A 17,580-nucleotide genomic window follows, 5' to 3' on the forward strand; every position below is an offset into this window, starting at 1 on the left:
CTGTGGAGAGATGATGCTGTGCTACCTTATTAGAGTAAGGATAAGGTTTTCAGAGCTCAAGATCATGTAAAACCACACAGCCCAGCTTTGAGCACTTGCTGAACAAGGGCTGTTTGGGTGCAGAAGCCAAATGGGTGAGCAGTCTTTCCCTGCCTATTTGGAGTGGAGCAAGGAGTTAGGAGCAGGGCTTTAAACTAGGAATGCTGTGGAAGGGAGATTACAACCCAAATTTAAATGGAGAAACAGTGGACAAGGGTGGAAAGAAAATGGTGCTGGGTGGCCAGAGAAAGAAAGGAATGGTGAAATAAGGTGGAGGGGCTCTCCTGCAGAGTGAGCAAATGCATGAAGTCTGGGAAATATGAAGGAGCAACTGGAACTCTGTGTGTGGTCATGAAACAATAACGTTGCTGGGACAACTGAGATGTGGAGGGACATCTCTCACTACCAGAATGCTCTGATGCATAGGTACAAGTTCTTCAGGGAGAACAGACAGTGAAGACAACATGGGTTGCACTCTATGTGAAGGAGCCACTTAGATGTGAGGGGCTCCTCTATGGGATGGATGAGAGCTGCTGGAGAGCTTGTGGGTGAGATTCAGTGAAGAGGCCAACAAGAGTGATGTTGTGGTGGGAGTGCATTATAGACCACCCAAACACAGTGGATATGGGGATGGGGCCTTCTTAAAGCAACTCAGGGAAGCCTCTGTATCACAGATCCTGGTTGTCACAGGGGACTTGGTGGAGTTCAAGACCATGAAGGGAGTGAGGAATGAGAACAGCAGAGTATAGCCCTTGGACTTCAGGTGAACAGTCTTCTAATTTTTTGTGGAACTAGTAGCTGGGATCCCACTGGAGGAAGCCCTGATAGATAAAGCAGCACAAGAAAACTGTGAGGGCTTGAAGTACAGCAGCCTCCAAGTGCAAGAAAAGTCCCTTCTATTACTCAGAGAAATAAGCAAACACATCAGGAGATAAGCATGGCTAAGCCAGGAACTCATGGTGGATCTCCGGTGCAGAAGAAGGGGGGATGCAGGAAGCAGGGACAGGCTGCAAAAGGAAAATTTGGAAGCATTGCCTGGGCATGAGGGTTGGTGTTAGGAATGTTAAAGTTCAGGAGCTGAGACTGTCAAGGGAGTCAAGTGCAACAGGAAGAGTTTCTATCACTACACAAACAGTAAAAAGCTGAACAAAGAAAACATGGGCTTGATGCTGAATGGGGAGGATGATTTAGTGACATTGGACAGAGATAAGGCGAAGACAGTGCTTATTTGCCTCAGTTTTCACCATCAAGGTCTCCTATGTCTCTGTGCTTAGAGACATGGTTCAAGAATGAGGAAAACAACCAGCAGTGGATGAGGATGGAGTCAGGGATTGATTCTGAGATCTGAACCTGCCCAAGAACCATGAGACCAGATAGGTGTCACCAAGAGTCCTAGGGTATCATTGCAAGGCCATGGAGATGGGGTAAGAACCCTGACAACTGGAGAAATATAGATGTTGCACCCGTCTTCAAAAAAGTCCAAAAGGACAATCCAGAGAACTACAGCCCTGTCATTCTCACTTTGGTCCCTGGGTACATTGGGGAGCAAGTCCTTGGGGAACATTTCTGGACACTTGAGGGAGAAGGTGGGGACTGGGAACAGCCAGCCTGCATTTATCAAGGATAAATCATGTCTGACCAATATGATTGCCTTCTATAATAAAATGACAATATTTGCAAACAAGGGGAGAGCAGTAGATGTCATTTACATCAACTTTAGCAAGGCTTTTGACACAGTGTTCCACTTCCCAAGGTCCTTTCCAACCTGAACTATCTTGTGATCCTATGAAACAAGAGCTTCTATTGCACAGGGATGGTTGAGTTTCAGAGCATGCAGCCTGAGTGCACCCCAGCGTGTCCAGGTTCAGTTTGCTTTTGGGCTGTAACAGGGAAGCATCAGATGACAGTAGCCACAGGATTGTTTTAGACATCCCTCATCTGGATACTTGAAGTCAGTCTCCAGGGTGTTACAAAGCATCCATGTGCAAGGATTATTCTTTTACAGTGTTTCACAACATCAAATTTGTCTAATGAACAGATGAAACAGGCTGTGTTTGACCTACATGACAACTTCGAGAGATGCATCTCTAATACATTTGATATGCTCTAATTATTTGGGCATTAGGAAAAAACTTGCACCAATATATGCTGTCAACAAGGCACATTCATGAGAAGAGACTCCCTTATCATCTCCTTGACTTTGTGATCCAAAAAGGGTGAAAAGATATGAAAGGTCCTAATAGTTGAGCCAATATTCACCTGGATGGGGACTTGATGCATCAGGGTTCCCCAACACCACTGCCCCTCACCCTCTCCTGATATGTGATGTTCACATAGCTATGCCATGATAAGTAGAAATTAATCTGTTATTACAGCATCAAAATCTGTAATAATACATAGCTATTAATAGCTTTTCTTGGTACAAACCTTACCTTCTATGATAGAGGACTGTATCAGTAGAAACTGGTCTGGTTAAAGCTAGTGGACTGTGCATAGGCAAGTACATCCCTTTACTAATTCCAAATGGCTTTTTCTATGTATTACACAAAGCAAAATTATGTGAAGACTGATCCAAGATGCCTTGTGTCTCCTCCCTACGCACAAAGTTTCTCTTAAAATTGCATCTGCCTCTGTGGAGTCCTAGGTATATGTTCAGAGAGAGGTTTTGTTAGTTTTTTCGAAGCTCCTGTGTGACTCAGAGGCAAGAGTCCTGCTGACTTTCAATAAGATGTCCAAGTTATTTGGAGGCTTTCAGAAACTCTTGCCTATGGGCGTTGTTGCCCTTACTGTTGCATCGTCACCCTCCTTCCCCACAGTTAGGTCTGAGGTTTTAATCCTTGAAGTGAGGTAATGAGGTTATCTGAGTAAATGCTCTTTTGTCCTATTCATGATATATATTGTGCGAGGCTTTAATTATACAATGGTGAGGTGCACCTTCCATCAGCAAATAGATATATTGTTAAATATTTTGTTTATTTCTACTGTCTGGAATGTGTATTTTAGTCATGATTTGTATGCAAACATAGACCTGAGCTCAGGACATGATAATTAAACAGGTTCTGAGTTTTCCTGTGGTGTTCATACTTTATTTTGTAAACCAGAACAGGTTTATTTTCTCTACCCTGCTATGACATCGAGGAGTTACACTTTCTCCAGTTCACAGCTGAGAAACTAAGGCGTCATGAGATCAAGGTAAAGGGATGGTCCTATGAAAACAGAGGATGTAACAATGTCTGTCCAGCCCATGTTCCCAAAATGATAATCTGTCCCATAGTATTCAGCACATATTAAAAATGCTCCAGTAATATTTTTGAATTTTGACCCTAGTACCTTGAGTTGCTTTTGAGGTATAGAGAAGAGTAGAAGGCTGCAGGAGGGGAAGAAATGCAACAGCAGGGAGGGCAGGTGACGTGGAAGAAGAAAGATGAATTTTCTCTATCCAGCAGCACTGAGACCTTCAAAAGCTCTGTGCAAACAGCTTCATCCAAAGAGCTGTTGAAGGGAATTTATGGACAGACTCAATGAATTCAGAGCCAGGGCTGAGTACTATTCCAGTATCCCACTCATGCCTGTGCACTGGTGGTGTTGACTTTGTGCTTTGCCAAACCAGCCTCCACGTTATATGTTGATTCTGTGTCCCCTCAATCCTTGCAGTTGCCAGCTTATCTGATATTTCCAGCGCGTTTTTGTATCCCTCATGTAGGCTCTTTTCATACATGCAAACAGTAAAGCCCAGAGGTTTACTCCTGACATTGCTGAAATGCAAAACTATAGTAATAAAAAGAGTCAGTCCTCAAATAAGCTTTGAACAGCTCTTGAGAAGCATCATACATCATGCACAGAGCTGAGAAAATCAACTTACCTATTAGTGGGACTGAGTCAGAAGTTGCAGGCATGATCTCAGCCACAAGCAGCATGAATACGGTCAGGGAAAGCAGGACAGTGATACCTGCAGGGCATGAACGTGGAGGGGAAGGATGAGGAACATGATCTCTGCAGCTGCTTCTCTGATGTCTTTGCTGTTAAATATAACCTTGTCCTGATCTACGACTAAGCCAAACCCATGTCTGTCAGTGCAGATGAGAACTTCCACAAAGTGAGAGCATTTTTGGATGCAACTTCATCTGCTGTCTTTTCACCTTTCTCAATTACACCCAAACCCTTGCTCCTCTTAAAGTAATGGAGAAATCTTTCCTGCTGAGTGAAATGAAGCTAGCAGAACCAGTAAACTACATTGCTTTTCCAAAACATAGCGCAAACAAAGCCCAGATGGTTATTAAGGGCTAGGAGAGACTTGCACAGACATTAGTCTAGTTTTTGGCTATTGCATATTATATAACACCCTCCAAAGAGCTGCAGCCTGTTTTAAAAGTAGCTCTTTGTTTGTTCTATCTGGAAAGACTGTTGCTAAACCTAACTGCCCTGATGCTGAGAAACCACAAGGTCAATGCATGAACATTATCTCCTATTTTTGTGTCAACATTGTACTTCAGCTCTAAATAATTCTTTTTCTTGCCTCTAGCCTATCTTTCATAGACAGCAATTGTATCCCCCATAGCCTGTGTTTTACTTCTTGTGAGACAGGCTGCTCAGATCCCTGATGTTCTACTAATACTGAGGGCACTTCATATGATATAAAGGTCTCTGTCCTGATAGGAATTGTAAACAATTAACTCTTAAGGTCTTGCCCAGGCCAATCTTGTGTATTTCCAGCTTTCCTCTGTCTTCTCTTGGAAGCACCCCTCCTGTCTTTATCAATACACGCAACAGTAAATCTCATTTAGTCCTTCCTTGGCTGTCACTGCTTTGCATTCATGGGGGACTCATGGCTTGGTGTTTTGAGAGCTGAACTTGGAAGGTGAAAATCCAATGCCCAGCTGCTGCTTCTCACAACCCTTCACTCTCTGTCTTAGTATGTCCTATCTGAAAAACAGAGTTAATCAGCTGTGAAATGCATTGACATGTACTAAAGAACAGAACAACAGGGACAACAGAGTACTATCACTGCTGCCTGTGCCAGCGACAAGTTCTGCCTCATCCCAAGTTAAAATCCAAAAGATTTTAGAAGTGTTTAGCACAGGATGTGTGAATGCCATACAGAAACCTGTTACCCTGGTTTCTGCAACCAAACAAGTGCTTCTATTGCTCCTCCAGGGAAATCTTTATTCATCAAGCAGCATGAGGTATTTATTTTCTGTTTTATAGGAAGTGCTTAAGAAAGAAATTAATTTTTTAGCACTTACCTAAAGAAATCTTCTCCCCTGAATCAGCTGGCAAAAGGAAAACAAGCAGTGCCAAGCCGGATATGTCACGTCTGGGTATGGTTCTTTACAGCATTCATAGTACAGCTCATTCCTCTTTCCTGGAACACCTACAGAGAGGGAGATCAGAGCAGTGGGGAGAGGTGCAGGACTGTCGGCTAACCCCTTGGAACGGGCCAGGAACCGATGGTTTATGAGCCAATGTGTGGCACCTCCACCACACATTGTGCGTCGAAGAGCGCTTCAAAGTGTCCTGCGGCAATTGATAACGGAGAAAAGACACCCCCAAACCAGTTATGAGGCAAAAGACATTTTCTAACACTTGTGGCCAATAATGCAGACATGGATTAATAGATTAAGGGGGACAAAGGACAATGTGCCTCAGTTCAATGTTGTTTGAAAGCTGAAATACAGGGTTAAATGAGCCAAGGTAACTCTTAGTGTGTCAGTGTCTTCAAGCAATGTCTGAGGCAACAGTGCAAGAAGTCTGCTGTTCTTAGTCCACCTTCTGTGTTTTCTAGAGTATATTTTCATGCCTTCTGAGTCATTAGAACCTGGCTTAGCCAAGAAAGCTCATCTGGGCCAGATCAAAACTGTTCTGAGCATCCCAGCCTCAACAAAGAAAGATTTGCAAGCAGTGGCCAAAGATTAACTCAGTAAAATGTGCATTCTGCCTTCCTGCATGCAGGGAATGGTGACAAACAGTTGATGTCATGTTCACTAGCCCACGCAGCAGATTTTCTTTGTGACAAGTGCCACCGGTTCTTATTTTTCTGTCATTCTCTTATACACATTTGCTTTGTTTTGTCAGAAAAAACAAACAGGCTACAGCTTAATTTTCAAAAGAGGTGTCAAGTTAAGCTTAAAATCTGTCATATCTGAAGGTTAAGATACATAGTTGTCCAATATAGCTGTACTGCAGGGCTGGCCATGGTGACACAGCTGCAGTAGACTGTCTGAGATGCTGCGGGGCAGGGACTGCAGCAGCACAGGAAATGCCAGGGGAGCTGGAAGAACTCAGCACTTTGTATCTTTCATGCCACCATAGCTAACCTCTTTTTAGTGCCTGCGCATGTAACAGAAGATATGACAATGGGTACGTTTTGGCAGGAGCATGGCAAAGTCTCCATAAAGGATATGGCCATGGCTTGCCTGAGGTGTTACTTAATACTTTTGCTGTATGAGCTAGATAAGGGCCTGTTTTGTCCACTCCTGGTCAGGGTTGAAAGCAGATAAACCACAGGCCAGTCTCTTAATCAGATATGCAAAGTTATTGGACAGAAATAACCACTATAAAGGAGCACCAGAAAGTCAGGAGTGCTCTGAAATGGATGGATTTTAGGAGGACTTCTCTACAGAGTCCTTCAGCTTCTCATGAAACTGACTATCAATTATGTTTCTTATTGTATTATTTCTCAGATGCCCTGAATGGTAAAACTACTGCACGCAGTTAGTCAGTGACAGTTACTTCTTGTCTACATATCCAGACCAGAAGTCTGCAAGCTCTCCTTAGGGTCTTCTAGGCTCTATCAATTTCCATACCATTGCTTCTGACTTACACCTACATAAATGGGTTCAAAATAACTCACTAGGAGCTCTCTCCGAATAAGTAGTTCTGGGCATAGATTCCTCTTTTAAAAATACAGGTATCTTCCAAAGCACAGAAGGGAAGAGAGACATACTGAACTGCAGTTATTTGCAGTTATTATGAACTGGTAGACACTTTGATGGTTTTCTGGGTGAGAGAGATTCATCTCTGTAAAAGCTCATTCCAGTTTTGCTGAAATAGTTTTTTTTACACCAATCAATTTTTGGCTGATGTGTTGGAGTAGATGTGACAGTAGTGTTCCATGCACTTACATGAGACACATCCAAGTTTAGTACTGACAAACTGCTCAGGTGCATCAGGACCAGTAGATTTCACTTACGCACTCGGTTGCAGGCAATTGCTTCAGAACACAGTGTTTTCAGACACAGTTCAATGAATGCGGCTGAAAGGTTGTGTCTGATCTGTGATTTTTTTCTTTTTTTTTGCTGCCTCTTACATAGCACCTTTTAATATATGTATTTCATGTCCCACTGGGATTGATCATTTCTATATATTTGGGGTTTGCCTTTGAAAATTAGACTACTGAAAGTTTTTAGGCCAGCCGATTTACCCACTAAATCCCATTCTCCATTTGAGATGTAGTTGGAAATATCAGCCTCGAGCATCTGCAGGTCAATCAACCAGCCACTGTGAGTCCAGGAGCCAAACTTCAAATCACACTTCTGCACATCAAAGGGGAACCAGCGGACATCAATGTAACATGTGCTCTTCAAAATGCCTGTGGGTAGAAATCAGTCAGAATCAAGCGTGTGCAGGGTGCAATTCATCTCTACCCTTATCTGTCCAATCAATTGTGAGCAACCTTCTCCTCCAAAAGTCTGTGTGATGTAGTCATGGGGTAATCAAACAAGTAGCACAGGTGGAAGATGTTGTCATGAGTGGAATAACCTCCCTTCCTGGTGCACCAGTGAAGATCTCTCTTTCACTGCATCCTTGAGGTAGGTTGCCCAGGACACTCCGGCCACCCAGGAGCAGCCCAGCCTGTCTCCTAGTGCTGGCTGGCCCTGGCAGATCACAGGCAATGCTGCAGGGCCTGACAGGAGCAGAGAGTACATAGATGTCTACACACTGTGGCTGGAAGTACTGTGACAAGCTCCTTGAAAGGAGTTCCTTGTCAGGCCCTGCATTAGACCCACAATCCCCTGAAAATACATTGTTATGCTAAACCTTGCTCGGTGCTGGCCTTTATCTTCTGTATGTTAACCTGGGCCCTGAATTTTACTCTGGATGTCTCTAGTCCACTATCATTATTTCACGTGACATTTTAAACAGTTTAGGAGATTAATACTTGTATATTGTTGCAATCTAATTATTTCTTTTTTTTTGTTATTCCGCTGAGAGAAGAAAAAAAAATAATGGATGCTCCAAACTTTCTTCTTGGGGCCACAGCTGTGGCTGTGGACTTCCCCAGCCGCCTGGCAGCATGGAGGGCTTGGAGAGTGGGGAAGATGATCTGGGCAGCCTCCATCACTGGCAGCTGGTGGCAAAGCACAGAGGTCATCCCTGCAAACCCTCACCCCTGTGGGCCTGTGGCTTTGCAGCCTTCACCTTACCTCACCAGTTCGCTACGTGCTGGCCAGCTCAGTGGCACTGTGTGAAAAAGAGGCAGCTTCTGCTTCACTGGAAAATTATCTCCAATGCTGCACTTAGCCTACCTATTTGCAGTAATTGTTTCTGTGTGCTCCCTAAAACACCAGATAATGTGAATCCCATTATTCACCACCAGAGAGGTGACTCCCTCTCTGAGTCACCTAACTGAGCGGAGTTTGATGTTTTGCAGTAAGTGTGAGCCATGTCTTTTGAAGATAAAATCCCCCAAACAGTGATCCTTGATTATTGTCTTTGCCTGCTGTTGCAAAGGCTGAGAGCATTGTGGCATAACCGTATGTGCAAGACCATGTCCCTGCACAAACACTGCTGCTCTGGGGTGGCTGTCCCACCTTCATTTGTCCTTTTATGTTCTGGGAGGTCTGACTCCCACCATCATGGGCATTTTTGGATGGGCTACATGGAGGCTTTTCTCCCAGTTTCTCCTGAATCTTGGCTCTGCTCCTTTCCTTAACAGCAGACAGCTCTCCCCTTCTTGTCCTTTCTCTCTACTACTTCACCTATCTTGTTTCTCTAATGGAAAGCAGCAGTGAGTACAGCCTGCTTTCAGAGTCATGGGAAATAAAACTTTCATGAAGCTTTGGAAACACCATCTTTTCCACTCTTCCATGTTTTCCAGTGTCTTGATTAATCTAGCTGCTTCTGTGAGCCCTTGTTGCCAGTCAGTATGCTGATTATCAATTTTTTCCTTCTAAAATTTTGCAAAGTAGTTTGGCAGCAGTTAAATCCCTGTAACAAAGGATTTCCTGTGCTTTACACAACAGATTTCTGTTATTACTTTTTCTCTTTTTACTCTTTGCTTGGGTTCTTAAGTAACCAATTCTTCACCATGGAGTTTGTAGCTCACCAAGAGATGAGCAGGACACCAGATCTGCCCATATAGGCACTCTCTGCATCACCTCCCAACCTGGAGGGATGGAGAAGGCTCTGCTCTGGTACATGCCAATTTTATTCCAGTCTCGTGTTGCCCCCTGGAGAGCAACCTTACCCGTGGGTCTGTACCAGTGAAAGCACAGGAATGCTTTAAGGGGTCTCAGGGGTAGGGATCAACAGAGGACCAGCCATCAGGGAACACCCACTTGTTCCCTGGTGGGCCCTGTGGACATGCTTGGGGTCAGTCTGCCAGCAGCTATGACACAAAGTTTGGGAATTTTTTGTCCACCACAGTGAGTGACAGTAAGAATAGCCTGTGTATTTGCTGGTAAGTCCTGGCTGCTGGGCCCTACAGGCACTGAATCGGCAATACAGATGGAAAGCAGGCTGAGACTCAGGTCTGTCTGGCTGAGACCAGTCTCAGTTTGTCTTTTGACCTGGAGTTGTAGCCTTAGCCTGGCAGGGAGGACTTCACTGCAGAGGGAGTGCTGCTCTCGGGACCTCCTGTGGTCACACACCTCTCCACTCTCAAGAAAGACCTAACTGGATTGCACATGAAATGTGATGTGAGGGTGCACACCACCTTGCTTTAGACGACACCTCAGCTGGGCCTCTGAATGTTCTAAGCAAACTGCTCAGGAGAGTGATTTATTGATTTGTGAAATGGAAATACACCACTAATAATGGACCTAAATTATTTCAGTGGGTTTGTCCCATAATTACACAGCTTGCAAAATTTCCACAGACTGCTTCTAAACACCTTGGTTTCATTCATGAAGGAAAACTGCTCGTAGTTATTCAAAGCTACACATTGACTTAAAGCAAACAAATGCTCTCTGTGCCCTACCTGGAGGAATATATTGGCAGGATCCAGAGTAATTCACCAGCACATTTGTGTGAAATGTCGCATCAAATCTTTCATCCGCACTATAACACAGTATAAAAAAAAACAAAACAAAACAAAGAAAAAGCAAGCTGATGTTTGAGTTAAGATGTAGTAACTGTCAACATAAAAGCAATCTTTTGGCTGAATTTAATGCACAGAATGTTTGAATTAAAGTCCTATGCCTGGGTGAAGAGTTCACCCTCGATCAGTATCTCGGTTTCTCATAGACACTGTTGGCCTGCACCCAGGCATGCTGGTTGCATGCTGCAATGTCCTCAAATAAGTGAGAGGCAGAGCTGTTGGATGTCTCAGAGCAAAGGCAGAGGTGAAAGGAGCAAAAGTGTCACAGTAGCTGTACCCAAAGAGTGGACAGTCAGGAGGATGAGGCTTTTCTGGGGCTGCTGTCAGAATCAGGCAGCTCACAGCATAAATCAAGTTATCTGTTACCCAGATATCTGTTGTAAGAGTAATGGTGGCCTGAGGCAAAAATTCTGCAGTTTCTTAGGATGTAGAGGGGCCAAGGGTTTGCTTCAAGCAATGGAGAAAAGCACTGGGGAGAAGTTGTTTTAGATTTGGGACTTGTAGGAGGAGATTCATTGAGACTCTAAGAGCAGAAACCAGGTGAAAGGGACCAAGAAAAGAGAATTTCTTTAGGATTCCAGTAATTCCGAGAAAAATAAGGGAGTAATGAGCCAGGCAAGGACAAGAATTCTTCAAGGGAGCAGGCCTGGGGGCTTGCTCCAGAGGGTCTCTTGGGAAGAGGTTAACTACGGAAGGTCCCCCTGGCTGATGCTGTAGAGCCTTGCCTGTCATGGCTATGTGCAGGTCTATGTTGCATAACTACACCATCTTACAGACCCTGTTTCACAACCAGATGTGGAAAATTCAGACCCTCCGTCCCTCCTGTGACCTGCTTTTTATTCATGTCTGAGTCCTCAGTCCTCAGTATTGTCCCCAGCACAAAACAAAGGGAATAAAATTGGAAAGGCTAAGTGCAGAATAAGTGATAACTATCAAAAGACATAAAAGGCAGCAAGAAAGGTTTTTAAAAATGCAAGGAAACAAGGAAAAGACGAAGGACCAGATAGATCCATTACTTGCTGTGGAAGGAAAGGAAACAACAGGGTGCTGCAGAGAGCTGCAGTATCCTGCACCCTCTATGCTCCACTCTTCACAAACTGTGGCTCACCACAATTAATTCTCGCACAGTGGCAGGAGTCCAGGGCAGAACAGGGGAGGAACAGGTTAAAGAAGTGTAGATAAGACAGATTCCAGTTGGCAGAGCTGATGAAATTTACTCTTGAGAACTGAAGGGACTGGCCAAAATACCCTCTGAAGCATTAAAAATTATCTGTGAGAGCTCGTGGAGAACAGGGAAGGGCTCAGGGAATTAGGGAAGATCAAAGAGAACTCTGATTTTTTTTTTTTTTTTTAAAGGTGAAATTATAGACACATCAGCCTAACTTCAAAGATAATGAGGTGAAAACAGCTGGCACAGATTTGTGAAGGGCCAACTGCATCAAATCAATCTGATTTTCTTACTGACTAACTGAGTAAGAGGAGGCAGGTGATATATATGAACTTCAGAAAGCTTTGCCACATCATGTTCTTATAAACAAACTACAGTAATATGGACCGGGCTATATGCCTCCTTTTTAAAGACTGAAAAGGAATAAAGAGACTGTGAGGAGTAAAGCTGAAGTAAAGAAGAACACTTGAAAAATCCAGGTCACTCCAGGCCTCCTTTGGATATCTTGTAGTGAGGGCTTGGAATGGAAAATGGATCTTGGTGAACTGGGGAAACCAACAGAATGAAATTCAGTCTGGAGGATTAGAAAGTATTACCCTTAAAACTGTCAGAGAAAGACAGATCAGTGAAAATATAGTAAGACAGCAAGGCTGAAGTACAACATCTGGGATTTGTGATAGATAAAAAAATAAGTCCAAAACTAAGATGTTAGAGCAAAACCAAAATTCCCTCCTCCTGGAAAGCGTCAAGGAAACATCTGTCTAGAGAGTTTCCACTCCATTCAACACTGCAGAATTGCTGGCTGCAGAGCTGGATTCAGCTCTGGAGGAGGAAAAACAGATTAGAGAGTGTTCAGAGGGGAAGAGGAATGATGGAGAGATTTATAAAATATGAGTGACGAGGAAAGTGAGAAGAAAATCTGTTTGTTTATTTCAGGCAGGAACTATGGCAGAGACATGACAATAATTTTCCAGGAGAGCTATGGTAATTATAAGGAGAATATGGATTGTTTTCTCTCCATGTTCACTGGGAAAAGGTAAAGAAGATGTCTACAGAACTACAGCAAGGAAGATTTAGATCGGCTATTAGAAAAATCTATTAGCTGGCGCTTGTTTGCTTTTATTGTTATTATTTTAAGAGTAAGAGCCAAATCCCCAGATGGCAAAAACCCCAGAATATCAGTGAAGCATGGCTGATTTCCAGCATCTAATGCTCTAGTTCTAGGATCCCACCAGCCATTGTGTATCTTGCTTACCTGTTATACAGAAGAATATCTGGTACCCAAATCTGGTCGGCTGGAAATCGCAAGTTCTGCACCCCTGGGTATTCATACTGATCCCAAGACAAGTAAACATCAACCCAGTACTGTTGGCAAATACATACATCAGATTATATGAGCTGGTAGAACTCTTCTAAGTTGTCTGAATATTATGGGAACAGAATGGATTGTGCCAGTAACAATAGCAGTAGTATGTTAATAGTTTAATGCTCGGCTTTAATTATTAAGAAAGGTTGGCATACATACTGAGGAATCCACAGTGTGACAACTGAATGCTGTGAGATGTATTTTTATTTCATCTAACCCCTCCATCTTGTGGCCTGAAGCCAGGCATCCCAAACCTTTTCTGGTGGGCTGGCAGAAACACTGGCAGCAGGCACCTCCATAAGGCATGCTGCTTCTCAGCTGAGGTGGTTTGAATGACTTGGGTATCATCAGTGGCATGTGGATCACAGTCTGAGAGTCCCTCTTTGGTGGAAATAATTTAATCTGTTACAAACTTTGGGTGATTTTTTTAATAACCACCTTGCTATGAGAGGTAGGCAAGTGAACTTTATATGCCAAAGGGTTGTTTCTGATCACCCCTCCTCCACACCAAAACAAATAGTTAATTCAAGAAAGGTGCAGGCACAGCTTTTGTGCTGAACCTTGTGACTTACAGCAAAGCTCTGTGGGAGGGCCGCAAGGGAAACATACCAGTGCTATAACTGAAGAACACTTCTGCAAGGGACAGGACACCCACAGGCTTTGTGCTAAGAATCCTGTAATCTTATAGGTTGGTCTGGGTTAGTTTTTTGCAACAGAAAACAACTCATTTCTGCTGCAAATCCCAGCAGGTAGCTGAGGAAGAAACAGCGTGTTCAGTTGCGCCCATTAACATGAGATGATAGTGTTTGGCTTCTAAAGTCAAAGGAGAATTAGTTCAATTATTCGAGTCTCTCACAGGCTTTTCCCTCCAAAGCTGCATCTTTACTGAGAACAAGCCATTAAGGAGATCAGTTTATGTGCCATAAAAGACCGTTATCTCTTGCCGTATGCGACCAGCAGCAAACCTGACAGGAAACTCCCTCCCCCAAAGCCCTCAGTGAAGAACAGTTTTGCTTATCCTGCATGACTGGTGCAGGTCACTCCTCAGCTGGAGCAGGCTGCAGAAGAGGGAGGAGGAACGTTTATGCATGAGGGAGGGCAATGTTCCTACTGGCATGCCTGGGCACTGCCAGCAGCAATGCAGCATAGGGCTCCCTGTGGTCCCTGGCCACCCCACCACCCAGCCCGAGCAGTCTCCACGTGGTCCAGCTGCATTGCTTCTGTGGTCATGGACAAGTGCTGGGGATCTTTGTGCCCTGCCCTCCATGGGGGCATCCCTGGCTCCCCGTTTCAGACAGAGGTGCGGATTTGCCCACAAGCCGTGAGTGCAGGGTGCCCGGGTCTTACTGGGTGTCTGTCTCCTTCACAACAAGTCCCCGTCACTGGCCTTGGAGAGGGCCTTGAGACCCTTGAAGAGTCTCTCCTGCTACAGTGTGACCATAACTTTGGGCTCTTTGTTACTAGATCCCTACATCCACTGACCTAACAACACAGTTGGTTTCACCCTCCAAAGGCCAACAGGTCTGCCTGAAGGATTAATGTAGTTTCCTGCATTTCTTTTTTAAGGCTAAAAGGAGCACTAGAGAAATTTCAAAGGACTCAAAATGCCTGGTTGTTTCACATTATAGACAAGTTAAAAGACAGCAACCTTGCTTTTCATCTAGGAAATCACATTCAGTAGTGTGCTATTAGAAAGGGTTTTTCTTTATTGACACAGGTTACTCACCATCTGCAGCCAAGCATTTGTGATCAACAGCTGATTCTTCTCATCCTTTGAACAAAAGGGGGAAGGAAAGGGAAGAGAAGAGAAAAAGGGATGAGACTCAAAGTACAGTTTCAGTACAGGTGGAAGAGTTTCTGTTTCTTTTAGAAAACCCAGACTCTTGGGGTAAATAAACACAAACCTTATGGAATAGATTGTGAGCTCAGTGCAAAACCACTGAACTGCATTATATGGCCCAGGCAATAATGGGTCTTTTCTATCTTTTAAACCTACAGACCTCCTGCATTTATCATAACTGATCAACAACGGAAGTGAAAATAATAGATAATGGCTCTTATTTTGCTGGAGACAATCAGACTGCTTACCAAAAGCACAAGTTTTTCCTTCTAGCTAGATGGTCAAAACAAGATGATTTCCAGTACCACACAGCATGCAGTAGTTGGAGAGATTTTACGTTGTATTTGCTGCCACTGCAAAACAATGGTGAAATGGTGCTGGAAGTGCTGTTCCTTTGGAGTGTTGGCGTTATGTAGCTTAGCTCAGGCTGAAAGGGAAGGAAGGGCTGGCCTTGGGCAAAAGCTAGCACATGGCAAAAGGACACAAATGCTGCCTGAGTGGGAGCTCACATGGTGCCTGCACAGAGCCGGAGTCTGTAGGTTCAGACACCTGCATGCAGAGGCCACAGGGAAGCAGCTCTGACTCACAACAGAAACAAGAAGCCGTCACCGAGCTGGTCTCCAAGCATTCTGGGGAGCTGCAGGGTGCCCAGCTTGCTGCAGTTAGCCTGCAGGTGCAGGACCCTGCAGTGCTACTGCCACAGCAGGGGTGGAGAAGCAGGGCTGCAGAGTTACTGTGGTGCGGATACCCAGATCCACACCCCCGCCTGGCACAGCTCCAAATACCACCACAGGTGTGCCCTGCACTTCGCAGGAGCTGAGGCTGGGGTACTCAGTGGGTCTGGCTCACTGTGTGTCCAGCTGTGTCCACACCACAGGGAGGTGTTTCTTGACCTCAGAGCACCACCTGTGTTCAACCCTTACCTCTTCAGAGAGCACTCCAGCTTTGACTGAGGTGCATCCGGAAGCTTGGTTTTGATGCTGTAGCTGCAGGCAGGCCTGATCAATGCAGCCACTCTCCAAGAAAACCACATTCTTGGCCAAGAGGCATACCAGAAAGCAAGAGTTTCCCCCTCTGATTCAGCTCAGCTCTCTTGGGCACATGTCGGAAGGCACAGCTATGGCCTGGCCCAGGTGACTCACTTGTTGACAACAAAGTGGAAATACCTTCAACTTGTTTTCTCCGGGATTGCCATCCCGTGGTACATTGACTTGACTCCTCTTCCTATAGATAAGTTGAAATAAATTATTATTTGGGCCCCTGAAACACTTATACTCTTTAATTAGAGGCAAAATTTTTGTTTGATTGTTTTCTTCCCATTCTTCCATAGCCAAGGTGAAGTGTAGAACTCATGCAGAGACCAGAGATTAGCTACATTACAGGGAAAATAAGGAGATCTCTGAAGGACAGAGATATGTTTTAGCATCAGATGAAGCTGCTATGAAACTCTGCAGCAAACCCTGTGAGCTGCAGCCCATCATTGCTGTACTGAAGTGATCAAACCTCAGGGTACAACGCAGAAGTGTGGGAATGTGGAGGCACCAACAGGATGCAAACACTCATGACAAGTATGCTGTAAGAACAGCCAGACAGGGAGCTTCACCGAGATGCAAGATGATGTGTTGGCCTAGCAAATTTCTAAGGAGAATCTCCACTGCCTACCCATGGGTCCAGGCTCTCTCCTGATCAAGTTACTTCCCAGGCTCATGATAATAACCACATGGTGCCAGTGCCCAGCTCCTCCAGATGGCTGAGCTACCTATTCATGTGTCTCCATGTGTGTTCATGCCCTAAGAAGCACATATGGTTGTCTGCAGTGTTTGGGGTGGGAACGTTGCAATTGAAGACTGCTGTGGCAGGCATTTAAACCCTACAGAGTACCCTGGGCATGCAGGCCCTCTCTGGTCATGTTCTTAATGTAGAAGATGAGTTAGTGTGTGCTTGCCATTGTCCGCCATGCCAAACGTCTATCTCACTAACACCTACCCTGCTCCACTTGAGTCCATGCCACTTCTCCTCTTCATTGGCACTCAACATCCAAAAAGCCTGGTCTCTAAAGCCACAAGGTAAACCACAGCCCTGAAGCAGCCTGGGCTTTTTGGTTCACTCTGATCCTATACTGTGCTATTTTTTTTGTAGTACTTATGGACTAACAAGGTAGTGAAGCCAAAACTGCCTTATACACTTTGGAAAAATACCAGTCTGCTCACCTCAAGCTACATTCATGCTCTCTTACCTCCGCTCCTCCCCTCCAGAGCTAGCCTCACAGTACATATGCAAAGAAACTACCCCAGAAGCACCAGGAAAGATGTGAGCTGCTCAGAAGCAAACTGCATCATCTCACACTGAGCTGCATCACTAGGTGTGTGCTTTCTTCCATGAGGCCTCTGGGTTTAGCCTCCAGAGCTAGCCTCACAGTACATATGCAAAGAAACTACCCCAGAAGCACCAGGAAAGATGTGAGCTGCTCAGAAGCAAACTGCATCATCTCACACTGAGCTGCATCACTAGGTGTGTGCTTTCTTCCATGAGGCCTCTGGGTTTACTTCTTGTGTATCCCATGCAGGAATCGCTGCATGACTGCAGACTCCCAGGCTAATGCCTGAAGCAGAACTGCCTGGAGAAGCCTCCTAATTACTGATTCCCCAGCACACAGGATACTGGTACTGCTGAACCCTTAGCATGAACCTTGTCTGTGTCATGATCTCCTCTATTCTCTCACTTGGGTTGTTGGAGCTGCAGAAACACCCCAACCTAGAAAGGAAGACATCATTGATCTGGAGGATTCCTAATTGTTTTGGCACTGTAGGCAGTTATCCTCTGCAGCCAGGCTTCTGTCCCCAGGAAAA

General features: G+C 44.7%; 1 protein-coding gene across 1 annotated transcript in view; it reads right to left on the reverse strand.

The window, feature by feature from the left end:
* LOC143172508 (neuronal acetylcholine receptor subunit alpha-7-like) overlaps positions 1–17,580 on the reverse strand; it is a 65,341-nt gene that overhangs the window by 15,868 nt on the left and 31,893 nt on the right. Inside the window, 7 exon segments of the mRNA XM_076362060.1 lie at positions 3,902–3,988; positions 5,283–5,345; positions 5,348–5,410; positions 7,460–7,627; positions 10,238–10,317; positions 12,781–12,890; positions 14,618–14,662. Of these exon segments, the coding sequence (XP_076218175.1) occupies positions 3,902–3,988; positions 5,283–5,345; positions 5,348–5,410; positions 7,460–7,627; positions 10,238–10,317; positions 12,781–12,890; positions 14,618–14,662 (616 nt within the window).

Source organism: Aptenodytes patagonicus, chromosome Z, assembly GCF_965638725.1.
Source record: "Aptenodytes patagonicus chromosome Z, bAptPat1.pri.cur, whole genome shotgun sequence".
Classification (NCBI taxonomy): domain Eukaryota; kingdom Metazoa; phylum Chordata; class Aves; order Sphenisciformes; family Spheniscidae; genus Aptenodytes; species Aptenodytes patagonicus.